This window comes from Coregonus lavaretus, assembly GCF_964263955.1.
Source record: "Coregonus lavaretus genome assembly, chromosome: 36".
NCBI lineage: Eukaryota > Metazoa > Chordata > Actinopteri > Salmoniformes > Salmonidae > Coregonus > Coregonus lavaretus.
The window spans coordinates 4383903-4399017 of record NC_140023.1 but is presented as its reverse complement, the minus strand read 5'-3'; the positions used below and the strand labels follow the sequence as shown (position 1 = coordinate 4399017).

Here is a 15115-nt window from a genome sequence, read left to right as displayed (position 1 = left end):
TTATACCATGGTTATCGTGGCCTAGTTCAGAGGAAAGACACAGGGTCATTATGAAGCGTCGCTTTTTCACCGGTGGCGGTGATTCACTCACTTGGCATCCTGTAGATGAAGCGTTCTCCCGCCCCGTCGTTGCTCTGGAGGAACTTGCTGTCGATGGACCAGTCCAGGTGGGTGATGAAGCTGGAGGACTTGTTGCACTCACCCACCTTCTTATAGCGTTGTGCCATGGCGTACACATCCACCAGGCCATCATTAGAGCCCACGGCCAGGTAGCTGCCATCCGGAGAAAACTTCATCTCATGAATCACCTCCTTCCTGTCTTTAATGTGTACCACCTCCGTCATGTCCCTGGGAGAGAGAGAGGAGGAGGGAAAAGGAGGAGGGGGGAGAGGGGGAGGGCGGATGAGAGGGAGGGATGAGAGATGGAGGGGGAAGAGAGAGAGAGAAAAAGAGAGCAAATCAGCAAAAGAGGAAGAGAGAAAATAGTGAATCCCTCAGCTCTGTACAGGAGGCTGGCTGGCTCATCCATCTAACCTAGTGGCTTTGTTTAGACAGTGTTACTTTAGTCCAGTGTTTCCCAAACTCTGGCGACTAAGGGCAATTTATCTATTTGACAATAATTCCGCACAACTGAAATTAGTATTTCCTCGTTTACCACAGCAAATCTACTGTGGGAATTATCCAACATCTTGTATGAATGGAACACTAATGTTAGTGTAGCCTACTCTTATTTGATTTGTTTCCAGTTGATGTAATCCATTAAATCAAGGGCGTAACTTTGTTTTTAGAAGTGGGGGGATATAAATGTATTTTTTTTTTTTATCCAGTCGGATAAACACTCCAAACAGCCTACCCAACCGCTCGGAGACGTCCGCATGGTCCTAAAGCACACTGTTGCCTCGTTTTGTATCACATTCCAATGATAAAACTGGGGGGGACAAAAATGCAATTTCAGAATGTGTGGGGGGGACATGTCGCCCCCCCCCCCCGTCCCCAGTGAAAGTTGCGCCCCTGCATTAAATACAATTGTCTTTAAAATATAATTGTCTGGTATGATCATTTCTTATCAAGATCGGGGGTAAAATATCCCTGGCCTGTCCATATTTCAAATGTGTAACTAAATCAAGTCAATTGTGATTTAATTATATAATCTATATTTTATTTTATCAAATGAAAATGTAGGCTAATAAAGTTATTTTAAATGGCATATATTAAATTATTTAGCTATTTAAGGTGAAACGTTTGAATGAAATATAGGCCTTCTACTTCTATATTATTCTACTCTAAGACTGCGTCTACCCCAGGGGTTCCCAAACAACTGGGTCCTAGACGCAGCTGTCAGCTTTCATAATCACTTGACATGGTAACAACGAGACATCAACTGATCAGCTGGTTTATTCATATCGGTTTTTCGTTACAAGCAAGTTTGCTATAATACGCAGATGCATGTAATCTCCCTCTAGTAGCGTTTTAAGAAATCCAGCGTCAATGCGTAGCACAGCGCTACCTTCTGCTTGTTATTTGTAATGCACCCAGCGGGTCTGAAGCCAGCTGAAACAATGAGGGAGCCTCGCCACTAGACTCGTCATCCTGCTGTCTCACTCTGTGGAGGAGGCATTACAATGAAACCACCAGTCTTATCACACCTGCTGCACCCACACGAAAGCAATACCACCAGCCCAGACTTGATTAACTCATTTTTGACTGGTAATTTTAGATGAGGGGAGTATGTAATTGCAGGATGGCTAGACAGTATGGCTTCGTATTCTAACAATGTGCTGTAATTGTTAATCATGGTGCCAGTCTCTTATCCTGGAAAACTCCTAACCATTAGATATGGTGAACGGTAATTATAGGGAATAGCCTATGGGGAATATCAAGGCATATGGTGTAGTATGTAGCTAAATAATAATCAGCTAACAGCTATAGCCATTGATAAGGTGGATAAAAGTCAAAGTAACAAGTAAAACCCTTCTAAACATACTGTCTCTCAGTCAAAACCATACAGCACAACACAACACAGCCCCAGGCAACAGAAATTCATCCAATCATAAAAAGCTGCTTCTGCTGCTGTAAGCTCGCTCATTTCTAATAGACTGAATACAATTCGGGAGCGCTGCTCACTTCAAAGTGCAGCGTGGGGATTAGCCACTTCAAAACGTATTGATTAACAGCACTGCGGACCAATTTACTATAACTTAATGGAAAGTGCAGGCCTGCACACTGGGCCTGCTGGGGAGTAAATTAAACTGGGGCCTTCAATCAGGCTTTAAGTGATGAATTCAGCATCTCAATAGGGGACTGTTAAAACCTGAGATTTTGGCCCACTAGGCTAAGTTGCATAACTTTATGGCCCTTCTTTACAAGATGTATCTGAAGAGTTTGATGCTGGAAATACTTTTGCCAGCTTTGCTATAATTCAACCTGCTGGGCACACACTGGTTGAATCAACGTTGTTTCCACGTCATTTCAATGAAATCATGGAAATTACAAACTTTAGAATTATTTTTAAACCTTGAATACACTACAAGTTTGCATTTCCTGCTGTGTAGGACATTTCCTGCTGTGTAGGACATTTCCTGCAACAACAGGGGGATCAATTGAAGACTCTCTAGGGACTAAAGATAGGTAGTGAAGGCAGATGTTAGCAGTACCTGACTCGGAGCACGGTGAAGGAGCCGTCCTTCATGCCCAGAGCGAGCTGAGAGCCATCGTGGCTGAAGGCCACACTGCGGACAGCCTCTTCCATGTTACAGCGAGCTATCAGGGTGTGGTCTGCCAGGCTCCACAACCTGAGAACACCTCACACACACACACACACACACACACACACACACACACACACACACACACACACACACACACACATACATACACACACACACACACACACACACAGACACACATACAAACACACACACACACACACACACACACACACACACACACACACACACACACACACACACACACACAGTCGTGACCAATCAGCACAGTTTCAGCTATGAACATTGCCTCTGTAGTGACAGTCATAATAAAGTAAATGATATGAGTAGTAGTTAAGTGACAGAAGTTTTAATGAGCTAGTTACAGCTGCAGGGTGAAGGCTTGAAATAAGTTCAATTATGTTGAATGAAGTTGCTGAGATGCAGGAGGTGCATGTGTGTGTGTTTAGTATGGTGTGTGAGCGTGTGTGTGCGCTTGGGTGTGTGAGCGTGTATGTGTGTGTGTGTGTATCTGTGAGACAGAGCCTAATTGGCTCCCTGATTGGGCCCTCAGAGAGCTCTGTCTCTCCTGGTAGAGCAGGGTTGTGTGGGTCTGTGTGTGTGTTGTGGAGGGACTGATCCAGTTCTACTGATAGCAGACATGAGGCCTCATTATCCATGATCTGTCCCTTGCACAGGCTGACACTTCTCTATAGCTAGCTCTGAACTAGCCTAGAACTGTCCCTGTTAGAAATGTGAAGAACAGGTGCTTACAAAATAAGGGCCGTCTGAGAGAGAGGAGAACCAGTGAACCAAACAGGACAAGTAGTACTGCGGGTCAGGGTTCACTGAGTGGATGTAATTAAGATGAAAAGTCTGGATGAAGTGGTGGATTAAAATAGAATGGACAGGGATGTTGGCCTGGCTGATAACTACTGGGTCTATAAAGATGCTCCCAGGGGAATTGATGTACGAGCTACATTGCTGCTGGAGTTAATACTGACCGTACAGACCGATCGTCACTGCCAGTCACAGCGAGCGGTTTCTTGGGGTGGACGTCCAGAGCCCAGAGCTCTCCCTCACAGTGACCCTGAATGATGAGCAGAGGCTTGTCTCTGTCCCGAACCATCACCTCAAAGATCTCACTGTCCTGCGTCCCCGCCAGGATACGGTCTGCCCTCCAACACACACTACGGATAGACAGCCCTGAGAGAGAAAGGGAAGAGAGAGAGAGTGGGAGAGAGGACATCACAAATAATGAATGCTCTGTCATGTATAACAAAAAAGGTGGGTCGAATGCAATCCCACCCGTTCTTCAGCAGGTGATGAAGGATCCAATCACTTTCAATACTCCAGCATCCAATCCACTTCACCGTGTTTTACACTTCAGTCAAGAGTTACAAACTATTACATTCAGACAACGTTCCGATTTTTCACAGAGTAAATTGCAGAAGGAGAATGTGTGGCTGATACAGGTCGACTTTCATTTGGGAAGAGAGAGAAATGAAGCAGACAACTCTAGAGGGAGAAACAGATTGAGCTGCTACAGCGATGGCATTTCAAACAAGCAAGACATCAGCAAGACATCACCCAATGCAAGACATCACCTAATGCATGTCATCTGTACTAAATAGTCTGTAATTATGTCAGGAGAAGCACAGCTACAAATCCCCAGACTCTTGTTATAACAAAACCTCAATAACATCACAGGATATGAAAACAATTATAAAACAGTACCTGGCAACCAGAAACCAGCTACAGCAAATGCATAGGCTAACAAGAGTACCTGCAACCGAAACCAGTCTCATAATCTGTGTGGACATAAAATACCTGGCAACCAGAGAACTCAAGTTAATTGGCTGCACAATACACTTCAGCTTTGACACGGTGGGGGAATAACCATTTCTGAAAAGTAATTACTTATCTCAGATGTCTTCTCACTAAAACTGATCTGCAGTTGGGAATCAAACCTTCACTGGAACTCAAAACTTTCAAGAACAGAAGTTGGAAATCCCTTAATACAGACGGTACAAAAATCATTGGTAGAATATTCTAATCTAGAGCCACAAGCTGTTTTGAAGGTGTACTAATTTACGGTTGGAAAAGTTGCACATTAATCCTTTTTGCATAATGACATTCCTACTGACCAAACCGACAAGATTGATTTAAACTCAATCAAGATTCATTTTACAATATTTATTTCCTAAGATCTTTGAACGGCCACCAAACACCCAACAAGATCAGTATCTAATCCCAGGGTGTCTGTGGGGCTTTCAGAAAGGCCACAGCCTTCATAACTGTCACTTTCCTGTGAAAGGTCAGATATTAGTATTCCCCACCCCCGAGGCTGGCTAGGGACACACAGCTTTACTCGGCTTTTACCAGCCCCTAGCTACCATAAACAGCCAGGCAACCACAGCTCAGAGGAGAGGAGAACAGAGGAGAGGAGAACAGAGGAGAGGAGAACAGAGGAGCAGAGGAAGGGAAGTGAGAAGAGACTCATTGATAATACATGAGTGCCACTGATGGTTTCCTCAACTTAGCAGGAGGCACAGAGCAGAAAGAAACAGGGAGTTGACTAAATGTCATCTGTCACAAAGGTTTAGAAACCTTTATTCTGTTTCATCCATACAGCACAGACTCTCTCAGACCCAACCATCTTTTATTTCTCTGTCTGATTGGATTAACATGGCTTCCTCTGGCTCAGATGGATTGAAATGAATGAGTGGCATATCTAATCTCTCTCTCTCTCTCTCTCTCTCTCTCTCTCTCTCTCTCTCTCTCTCTCTCTCTCTCTCTCTCTCTCTCTCTCTCTCTCTCTCTCTCTCTCTCTCTCTCTCTCTCTCTCTCTCTCTCTCTCTCTCTCTCTCTCTCTCTCTCTCTCTCTCTCTCTCTCTCTCTCTCTCTCTCTCTCTCTGTCTGTCCTGTTCCCAGTCAACAGATGCCAATGATAAATCCACAGGGACAGGCTAATAAAACACCATGGCAGGGACCTCAATGAGCTGAACACACATCAGTCTCTATTAGGCAGAACACACTGACTTAAGTGACCTGCACATACTCCCTGGTTACGGTATGTTAACCCCTGTACACATCTACGAGTGTCTGGATCGACCTGCATCAGAAGCCTGGACTCTGACCCTTAAATCTATAGACAACACAGTGCACACACATTCCTGTGAGCGTAGATGGATCTCCTTATAAAGATTTGCCTCGCATCCTCTGTCTCTCCATCAAAAGAGATGCTCAACTTTTTTCATACCACACTCCAAAAAGCCTGCAGGCTCTAGTTGGTCTTATCTTGATTATTGTCCAGTCATGTGGTCAAGTGCTGCAAAGAAAGACCTAGTTAAGCTGCAGCTGGTCCAGAACAGAGCAGCACGTCTTGTAATCAGAGGGCTAATATAAATACTATAGCAGTTACTTTTGGGTATGTCTATTTAGGCGGAAATCAACATTTTGCCATTACATTTAAGAGGTTAAACCAGGCCTACCTTTATACCCCTGCTCAGCCTCCCGAAGGTCGATCTTGGTGATAGGCTTGAAGTCCACGTCCCAGAGCCTGACACAGCCGTCACGTCCCCCCGTGGCGAAGCCCTCCTCACAGGCATACATGCTGAAGATCCCAGCCTACACACAATGCAGTCAACTTTAGTCTTAGGCAGGGGAATTATCAAACTCATCTGTGCATAGAAAAAAGGTACTTGAAAAGGAATATGATTTCAGATGGAGTGTGGGTCAAAAAGTCTATTTCTGTATTGGAGACACAAAAAGGGGGCAAAATCCTAATTTTGAATGCTTTTCAAAGCCTTATAGATTTACAAAGGTTTCAGGGAAGGGATTCATAGGGAGAGAAGGGGAATTGAGTTTCTGCAGTGTATGAGTGTACACAATTATAGACATGAGAATGTTTGAGTTTGAGCCGGAGCGGGAGTTTGGATGTCTGGAAGTGTACAGCCAATGGGTGTTGAGAATTAGAGTGACGTAACTGTAAGTCGCTCTGGATAAGAGCGTCTGCTAAATGACGTAAAATGTAAATGTATTTCACTCACCCCATGAGCAGCCTGCACCGTGCGCATAAGGTTCAGTCCTTTCCACACGTAGATATCCCCATTCAACGCCCCAGAGTACGTGACATCATCTTTAGCCGACGCCACACACAGAATGGTCTGTAGGTCCCCCGTCTTCCCAAATATCCCCCGTTTGGGCGTCAAGGCATTCCCGCAAAGAGCCCAGAACTAGAGACATGGAGAGGGGGAAGGAGTGAAAGAAGGAGAAGGAGAGATGAGACAGGAAATGAGAGAGAAGTACAAGTAGGCATTGGTAGAGGAAGGAAAGGTGAAGCACGATAATTGGAGCAGTGAATAGAAAGGTGGATAAAACAGACAATGGAGGAGAGGGAGAGAGAGAGGTGGATAAAACAGGTCATGGAGGAGAGGTAGAGAGATAGGTGGATAAAACAGGTCATGGAGGAGAGGGAGAGAGAGAGGTGGATAAAAAAGGTCATGGAGGAAAGGTAGAGAGAGAGGTGGATAAAACAGGTCATGGAGGAGAGGGAGAGAGAGAGGTGGATAAAAGAGAAGATGAGAAAGAGAGGTGGATAATGACAGGAAAGGAAAGAGATCAGAGATCAGCTGCTGTCACGGTATGTTTGGAGATGCGTTGATTTGCTGTTCATTTGCTAGCCAGCCTGATCACCTCAGGGCAGATAGCATGGCACTTGTTTCTAATAAAGCTCACAGCGGTTAGTTGGGAAGGCACAATTAACTCAAAAATGTATGTCTCCTTCCATAACTGGAGATGGTGCTATATAAAACGGTAAACAAATGGTTCTTCGGCTGTCCCCATAGGAGAACCCTTTTTGGTTCCTGGTAGAACCCTTTTTGGTTCCAGGTAGAACTCTCTTGGGTTCCATGTAGGACCCTCTGTGGTTTTTTTCTAAGAGTGTAAATAAAACAACTAGAAATGTGATTATCCATTGCTACTCTTTGTGAGGAATTTCCATGTACATATTTATTGTAAACTGAGGGCTCTTCTGTAAGTTCAGTGCTGTGAGTGTGAGTGTGAGTGTGAGTGTGTGTGGGAGTGTAAGTGTAAGTGTAAGTGTGAGTGTGAGTGTGAGTGTGAGTGTGTGTGTGTGTGTGTGTGTGTGTGTGTGTGTGTGTGTGTGTGTGTGTGTGTGTGTGTGTGTGTGTGTGTGTGTGTGTGTGGGTGTGTGTGTGGGGGTGGGGGTGGGTACACTAGGAGACAGCCCTTCCGGAGGGGAATGACAGACCAGATTACTGCTTTTGACCCAATGAAAACAATATGTCCCAGTCCCCCTAACACCACTTTCTCATTCTACTGCCAGGATATCTGAGAGCACCTACCTACTCCTCCACTTTTAACAACAACCGTATAAACGTACATGTTGAAGAATAGGGGGGGGGGGGGGGGGTCCTTGATTGTTCTATTGTATTTTTTAACTCTGCAATGCTTTAGGCTAGAAATAATTTGTAAAATGCAGAGGAAGAGGCAACTCTTATGTACATTGGGTTTGTCTCTATGACATTCAGAAGCTGAGCTACGACCTTCTAAAGTAAAAAAAAATGGACAGTCAAATGTCAAAAAGGGGGCCCTGTTGAAAAGAGGTTGGGAACCCCTGTTGTAGAACTTCAAAATAGACTGCTGCCGGCTGCATTGGATCAGGGTAACCCATGCCAACTTTGATAGCTCCCCATAAGTTATTTTTGGACTTAGCGTATGGATTGACTGAGCAGACTGTGTTGTTATTCTGAAGCTCACCTTGATGTGCTTTACCCCACAGCTCACCAGCCGGTTCTGCTGAAAGGGATCCCAGGATACATCGAAGATCTGAAAGACAGCCAAGCCAATAACACACACACATTTCCTCTCAACAACACAGAAAGTCAAGACGCAAACACACCGTACACTCACATACACACTTAATCAATACACAACACACAAACGCAAATGCAAACATGCGCAGAGTACACACAACAGCATACCCTGTCTGAATGTCCTGTCGCAGTGGCCAGTATCTTTCCTTTCTTCCAGTCCCAAACACACACTGTATTTTTGCCATCCAGCCCCACAGAGGCCAGCCGCTGAGAATGAGAGAAAAGGGAACCTATCCATTAATCTGCAAAGAAAGGAGGGAGGCTGTTTCTATTCAATGGAGGAAGATAAAGAAATATTCATTAATGTAGTTTATATTTTCATAATCAATTTGTTTATATGACAGCCCACTGGGCACACCACATCATTTCAACATGGAGAATTAGGTCATATTTGGTAGATACGTTGATCAATGAGTTTTCAACTTATTTTCACCCACTCAAAAAGACAGAAGTTTGTTGAATCCCCAATGTGTTATCACTATGCTTTCAACCATCTAAAAGCACAACCAAATTCCAATGGAAAATCAATGTCTGATATTATGTTTATTTATACAACAACTTAATGTGTTATCCCTGTGCTTCATTTAATAGCAGAACCAAATGACCTGGATTGCAGTTGAGATTATATTAAAAGTACATGGTGCAAGTGATCAATGCTGTTGGAGATTCTGTGCAGATTATTATAGCAATTGTGAAGATTTCCACAGACCTGCGACCTTGGACATGCACGCTTTCTATGATTACATTATAAGACTTTTATAGTTACAGTAACCTCAAAATGTGGCCATGGATGTGTTACTCATTTTAAGGTTGAAAAAAAACTGTTACATTAAGATAGCCTGAAGACTGTTTACCGTATTACAAAAGTAATATTGAGTTGTGTTTGGTTGACAATGCAACCAAATATCAACATTTAAAGCAGATGTATGTACTACTTGGATAGTTAGATCTAAGCCACTGGCTTAATATTATTATTTTACTTACATTTTTGGTTGTAATGGAGACGTGAATCCAACATATCATTTGTTAACTTGTCAACAAGTTAATAGGCTATTTACCGTATTGCGAAAGTGATATTAAATTGTGTTTGGTTGTCAACGCAATCAGATAACAACATTTGAAGGAGATGTTTCTTCTGCGCCACTGAGTCTGGCTTTAATTCCAGTTTGTCTACAAATTAATAATTTACATTTTGAATTCAAGTATCCATTTCAACCAAAAATCTAAGTTAAGGAATAGGACTAAATCAAACTTTAAATGCACTTTAAATACAGTTTGATTTGATTTAATCCTATTCTTTAACTTAGATTTTTGGTTGATATGAAGACGTGAATCCAACATATCAATTGTTAACTTATTAACTGAAATCAACCAAAGCTTGAAACCCTAGGCCTATATGTTGTCACGCCCTGACCTTGAAAGCCTGTTTTCTCTAGCTGGTTTGGGCAGGGTGTGAATGTCTATGTGTATATCTATGTTGTGGATTTCTATGTTGGCCGGGTGTGGTTCCCAATCAGAGGCAGCTGTCGACCGTCATACTTAGGTAGCCGTTTTGCCTACCTATGTTGTGGGATCTTGACTCTTGTTTGGCTTGTTTGTGTGTAGTCATTGTGAGCTTCACGTTACGTTTGTTGTTTTGTCGTGTGTTAACTTAGTGAATAAACATGTATGCATTCCACGCTGCACCTTGGTCCAATCCTGTACTCAACGGACCTGACAGAAGATCACACCAAATACGGACCAAGCAGCGTGGCCAGGAAAAGCAAAAATCCTGGACATGGGAGGAGATACTGGAAGGAAAAGGATCATGGACGTGGGAAGAGATCCAGGATGGTATGGATCGCCTTCCTTGGGAGCAAACAGAGGCAGCGAGGGAGAAAAGACGGAGACTCCAAAATGCGAAACGACGAAGGAGACCCGAGAGGCAACCCCAAGAAAAAATGTTTGGGGGGGCACACAGGGTGGTCGACGAAGCAGCAGGAGGCCGTGAAAGGGCTGACTGTGGAGGAGGAGGCCGCTATTTTAGAGGTCCTCCAAGACCTGTGGATCAGCAGTTTGAGAGAGGAGGCCACCACATTACGGGGACTGATAGCGAGGATAGAGCAGGAGAGCTCCCTTCAAGAGGAGGCGCTGCAGGAGGCCCGTAGGGAGAAGGAATTAGTGGATGCACGGAGAGAGGAGCTGGCCAGGCAACAGGAGGAGCTGAGAAAGGAGTTAACCCTCCAGCAGCAGAGAGCTCGGGCCTTAGAGCAGAGGCTGGCGGAGCCAGGTTTAGCAGAGCCAACTCCCCGCACCAAACTAGTGGTGCGTGTATCCAGTCCGGTACGGCCCGTACCTGCTCCCCGCACCAAACCAGTGGTGCGTGTCGCCATCCCAGTACGCCCCGTGCCTGCTCCTCGCACCAAACCAGTGGTGCTTGTCTCCAGTCCGGCACGGCCCGTGCCTGCTCCTCGCACCAAACCAGTGGTGCGTATATCCAGTCCAGTACCGGTCAACTGCTCCACTCCGGTGCCAGAGCAGTCCGCTCCACCGGTGCCTAGTCCAGCTCCGGTCAGCTGCTCCACTCCAGTGCCAGAGAAGTCCGCTCTACCGGTGCCCAGTCCAGCTCCGGTCAGCTGCTCCACTCCAGTGCCAGAGCAGTCCGCTCCACCGGTGCCAAATCCAGCTCCGGTCAGCTGCTCCACTCCAGTGCCAGAGAAGTCCGCTCCACCGGTGTCCAGTCCAGCTCCGGTCAGCGGCTCCACTCCGGTGCCAGAGTAGTCCGCTCTACCGGTGCCTAGTCCAGCCCCGGTCAGCTGCTCCAGTCCAGTCCGCTCCACCGGGGTTCAGTTCAGCTCCGGTCAGCGGCTCCACTCCAGAACCAGACGTCAACCCCTCTCCAGGGTCAGGGCCTCCCACACCAGGGTCCAGACAGGGCTTGGTGCATCGCGGGGGGATTGCCGGTCCAGGCACAGATGTTGGCCCCTCTCCAGGGTCGGGGTCTCCCACACCAGGGTCCAGACAGGGCTTGGTGCTTCGTGGGAGGACTGAGAGGGGAAGCATCGCGCCGAGGTCCAGACCGGACCAGGGGTGCAACGGGGAGGCAGTAAGGGAGAGGACGTCACGCCCAGAGCCGAAGCCGCCACCGAGGCTAGATGCCCACCCGGACCCTCCCCTGTTAAGTTAGGTTTTGCGGCCGGAGTCCGCACCTTTGGGGGGGGTACTGTCACGCCCTGACCTTGAAAGCCTTTCTCTAGCTGGTTTGGGCAGGGTGTGAATTTCTATGTGTATATCTATGTTGTGTATTTCTATGTTGGCCGGGTGTGGTTCCCAATCAGAGGCAGCTGTCGACCGTTGTCTTTGATTGGGGATCATCCTTAGGTAGCCGTTTTGCCTACCTATGTTGTGGGATCTTGACTCTTGTTTGGCTTGTTTGTGTGTAGCCATTGTGAGCTTCACGTTACGTTGCTTTTGTTGTTTTGTCATGTGTTAACTTAGTGAATAAACATGTATGCATTCCACGCTGCACCTTGGTCCAATCCTGTACTCAATGAACGTGACATATGTATTGTCTATTTTTAGTTGAATCCTGGGTTGAATTGAAACAATAGCTGTTGATGACTTCGTATATGAATATAGGCCTAAATAGTATCATTGGTGATATATGCCTTATCGACTATGGTTACATTTCATTTGTTCTGTTGAAACTACCCTTTAGAATGACTTCAATAGCAACAGTGAATCTACAGTTGAAGTCAGAAGTGTACATACATCTTAGCCAAATACATTTAAACTCAGTTTTTCACAATTCCTGACATTTAATCCTAGTAAAAATTCCCTGTTTTAGGTCAGTTAGGATCACCACATTATTTTAAGAATGTGAAATGTCAGAATAATAGTAGAGAGAATGATTTATTTCAGCTGTTATTTCTTTCATCACATTCCCAGTGGGTCAATAGTTTACATACACTCAATTAGTATTTGGAGGCATTGCCTTTAAATTGTTTAACTTGGGTCAAACGTTTCAGGTAGCCTTCCACAAGCTTCCCACAATAAGTTGGGTGCATTTTGGCCCATTCCTCCTGACAGAACTGGTGTAACTGAGTCAGGTTTGTAGGCCTCCTTGCTCGCACACGCTTTTTCAGTTCTGCCCAAAAATGTTCTATAGGATTGAGGTCAGGGCTTTGCGACCAAGCTTTAACTTCCTGACTGATGTCTTGAGATGTTGCTTCAATATATCCACATAATTTTCCTTCCTCATGATGCCATCTATTTTGTGAAGTGCACCAGTCCCTCCTGCAGCAAAGCACCCCCACAGCATGATGCTGCCACCCCCGTGCTTCACGGTTGGGATGGTTCTTCGGCTTGCAAGGAACCCCCTTTTTCCTCCAAACATAACGATGATCATTATGGCCAAACAGTTCTATTTTTGTTTAATCAGACCAGAGGACATTTCTCCAAAAAGCACGATCTTTGTCCCCATGTGCAGTTGCAAACTGTAGTCTGGCTCTTTTTGACGGTTTTGGAGCAGTGGCTTCTTCCTTGCTGAGCGGCCTTTCAGGTTTTGTCGATTTAGGACTCGTTTTACTGTGGATATAGATACTTTTGTACCTGTTTCCTCCAGCATCTTCACAAGGTCCTTTGCTGTTGTTCTGGGATTGATTTGCACTTTTCGCACCAATGTACGTTAATCTCTAGGAGACAGAACACGTCTCCTTCCTGAGCGGTATGACAGCTGCATGGTCCCATGGTGTTTATACTTGCATACTATTGTTTGTACAGATGAACATGGTACCTTCAGGTGTTTGGAAATTGCTCCCAAGGATGAACCAGCATCTTCACAAGGTCCTTTGCTGTTGTTCTGGGATTGATTTGCACTTTTCGCACCAAAGTACGTTCATCTCTAGGAGACAGAACAAGTCTCCTTCCTGAGCGTAATGACGGCTGCGTGGTCCCATGGTGTTTATACTTGCATACTATTGTTTGTACAGATGAACATGGTACCTTCAGGTGTTTGGAAATTGCTCCCAAGGATGAACCAGACTTGTGGAGGTCTACAATTTTTTTTCTGAGGACTTGGCTGATTTCTTTTGATTTTCCCATGATGTCAAGCAAAGAGGAACTGAGTTTGAAGGTAGGCCTTGAAATACATCCACAGGTACACCTCCAATTGACTCAAATGATGTAAATTTGCCTATCAGAAGCTTCTAAAGCCATGAGATCATTTTTTGGAATTTTCCAAGCTGATTAAAGGCACAGTCAACTTAGTGTATGTAAACTTCTGACCCACTGGAATTGTGATACAGTGAATTATAAGTGAAATAATCTGTCTGTAAACAATTGTTGGAAAAATTACTTGTGTCATGCACAAAGTAGATGTCCTAACCGACTTGCCAAAACTCTAGTTTGTTAACATGAAATTTGTGGAGTGGTTAAAAAACGAGTTTTAATACTCCAACCTAAGTGTATGTACACTTCCGACTTCAACTGTATTAAGTGGAGATTTCTCAACAATCATTCTCACGATAGTACATTGGTTATAGTCAGTGACAAAAATCAAAGCTAAGCAGGGCTTGGTTAAAACCCTGGATGCGAGAAGTAATAGCTGTAGATCGATCAACTCGCTGACATTGTTTCAAATGTACAAATTCAACATATTTTATACAAGGTTTGTCTATGTTGAAAATTGGTTACCATGATGACATAATTCTGTGGTTGAAATTTTACCCTAAAAATAACAGTTTACGTTGATTACTTTTTTCAAATCCAATGTATTTTCCACGTAGATTCCACGCCAAAATACGTTGACAAATTACTTTGAAACAACTTTGATTTAACCAGTTTGTGCCCAGTGGGAGGGGACATATGACATCATTTTTCTATGTGACAGCTGCAGAGACACAGTTCACAGGCAGCATAGAAATTTGCAGATAATACAGTAAGACCTTGAACAGCACTACTAAAAAGGCTGGCTATATTTTATCACGCTCACTGTAGAAAGGAAAGGAATGCAAATTGTTTCCAATTAGTCTGGCTGCAATCACCATTCATGAAGTTAATTGTTAATTACCCATTTTATGAGACAAAGGAGCAAGGCATTTAGGAACATTTGTGCCAACTGTCTCCCTGCATACTCGTCCTGAATATTTTACAGGGATTTGTGGGATGACAAAGAAATATGACTAGATAAAAACATTTATTAGACTTAAATGTCAGGGATATTTCAGATGTGATGCTCCAATATAAGGCAATTCTACAAATTGTACAAAAGAGAGGAGATGAATGTCAAATGTAAGTTGACCTACTGTGCTGATGACTTAACTGAATTACAGTGAAAGGTAATGTGTGTTTCCATGAATCAATACATTTCAGTGGGAGAGAATACATTTTGTCATATCTGTGGTTTGCCACAACCATTCATCCACAAATCCATTTAAATCCCAATCAAACAACCACATCCATCCAGAGTTGTTTACTTGCTGTGCACACAGGGGTTCCAAGAAAACAGCCATCTAATGCATTTCAGAATGG

The 15115-nt window shown here is 44.4% G+C and overlaps 1 protein-coding gene across 1 annotated transcript in view; it reads right to left on the bottom strand.

Annotated features, from left to right (window-relative positions):
* LOC311111006 (echinoderm microtubule-associated protein-like 6) overlaps positions 1-6799 on the bottom strand; it is a gene marked incomplete at its 3' end in the record, with an annotated part of 53723 nt that extends 46924 nt beyond the window's left edge. Inside the window, exons 1-5 of the mRNA XM_084153689.1 lie at positions 6758-6799; positions 6200-6335; positions 3710-3911; positions 2655-2792; positions 92-348 (exon numbers count right to left, since the gene is read on the bottom strand). Of these exons, the coding sequence (XP_084009815.1) occupies positions 92-348; positions 2655-2792; positions 3710-3911; positions 6200-6335; positions 6758-6784 (760 nt within the window). The 5' untranslated portion in view covers positions 6785-6799. The remainder of the gene's footprint in view (positions 1-91; positions 349-2654; positions 2793-3709; positions 3912-6199; positions 6336-6757) is intronic.
* Positions 6800-15115: the final 8316 nt, after the last annotated feature.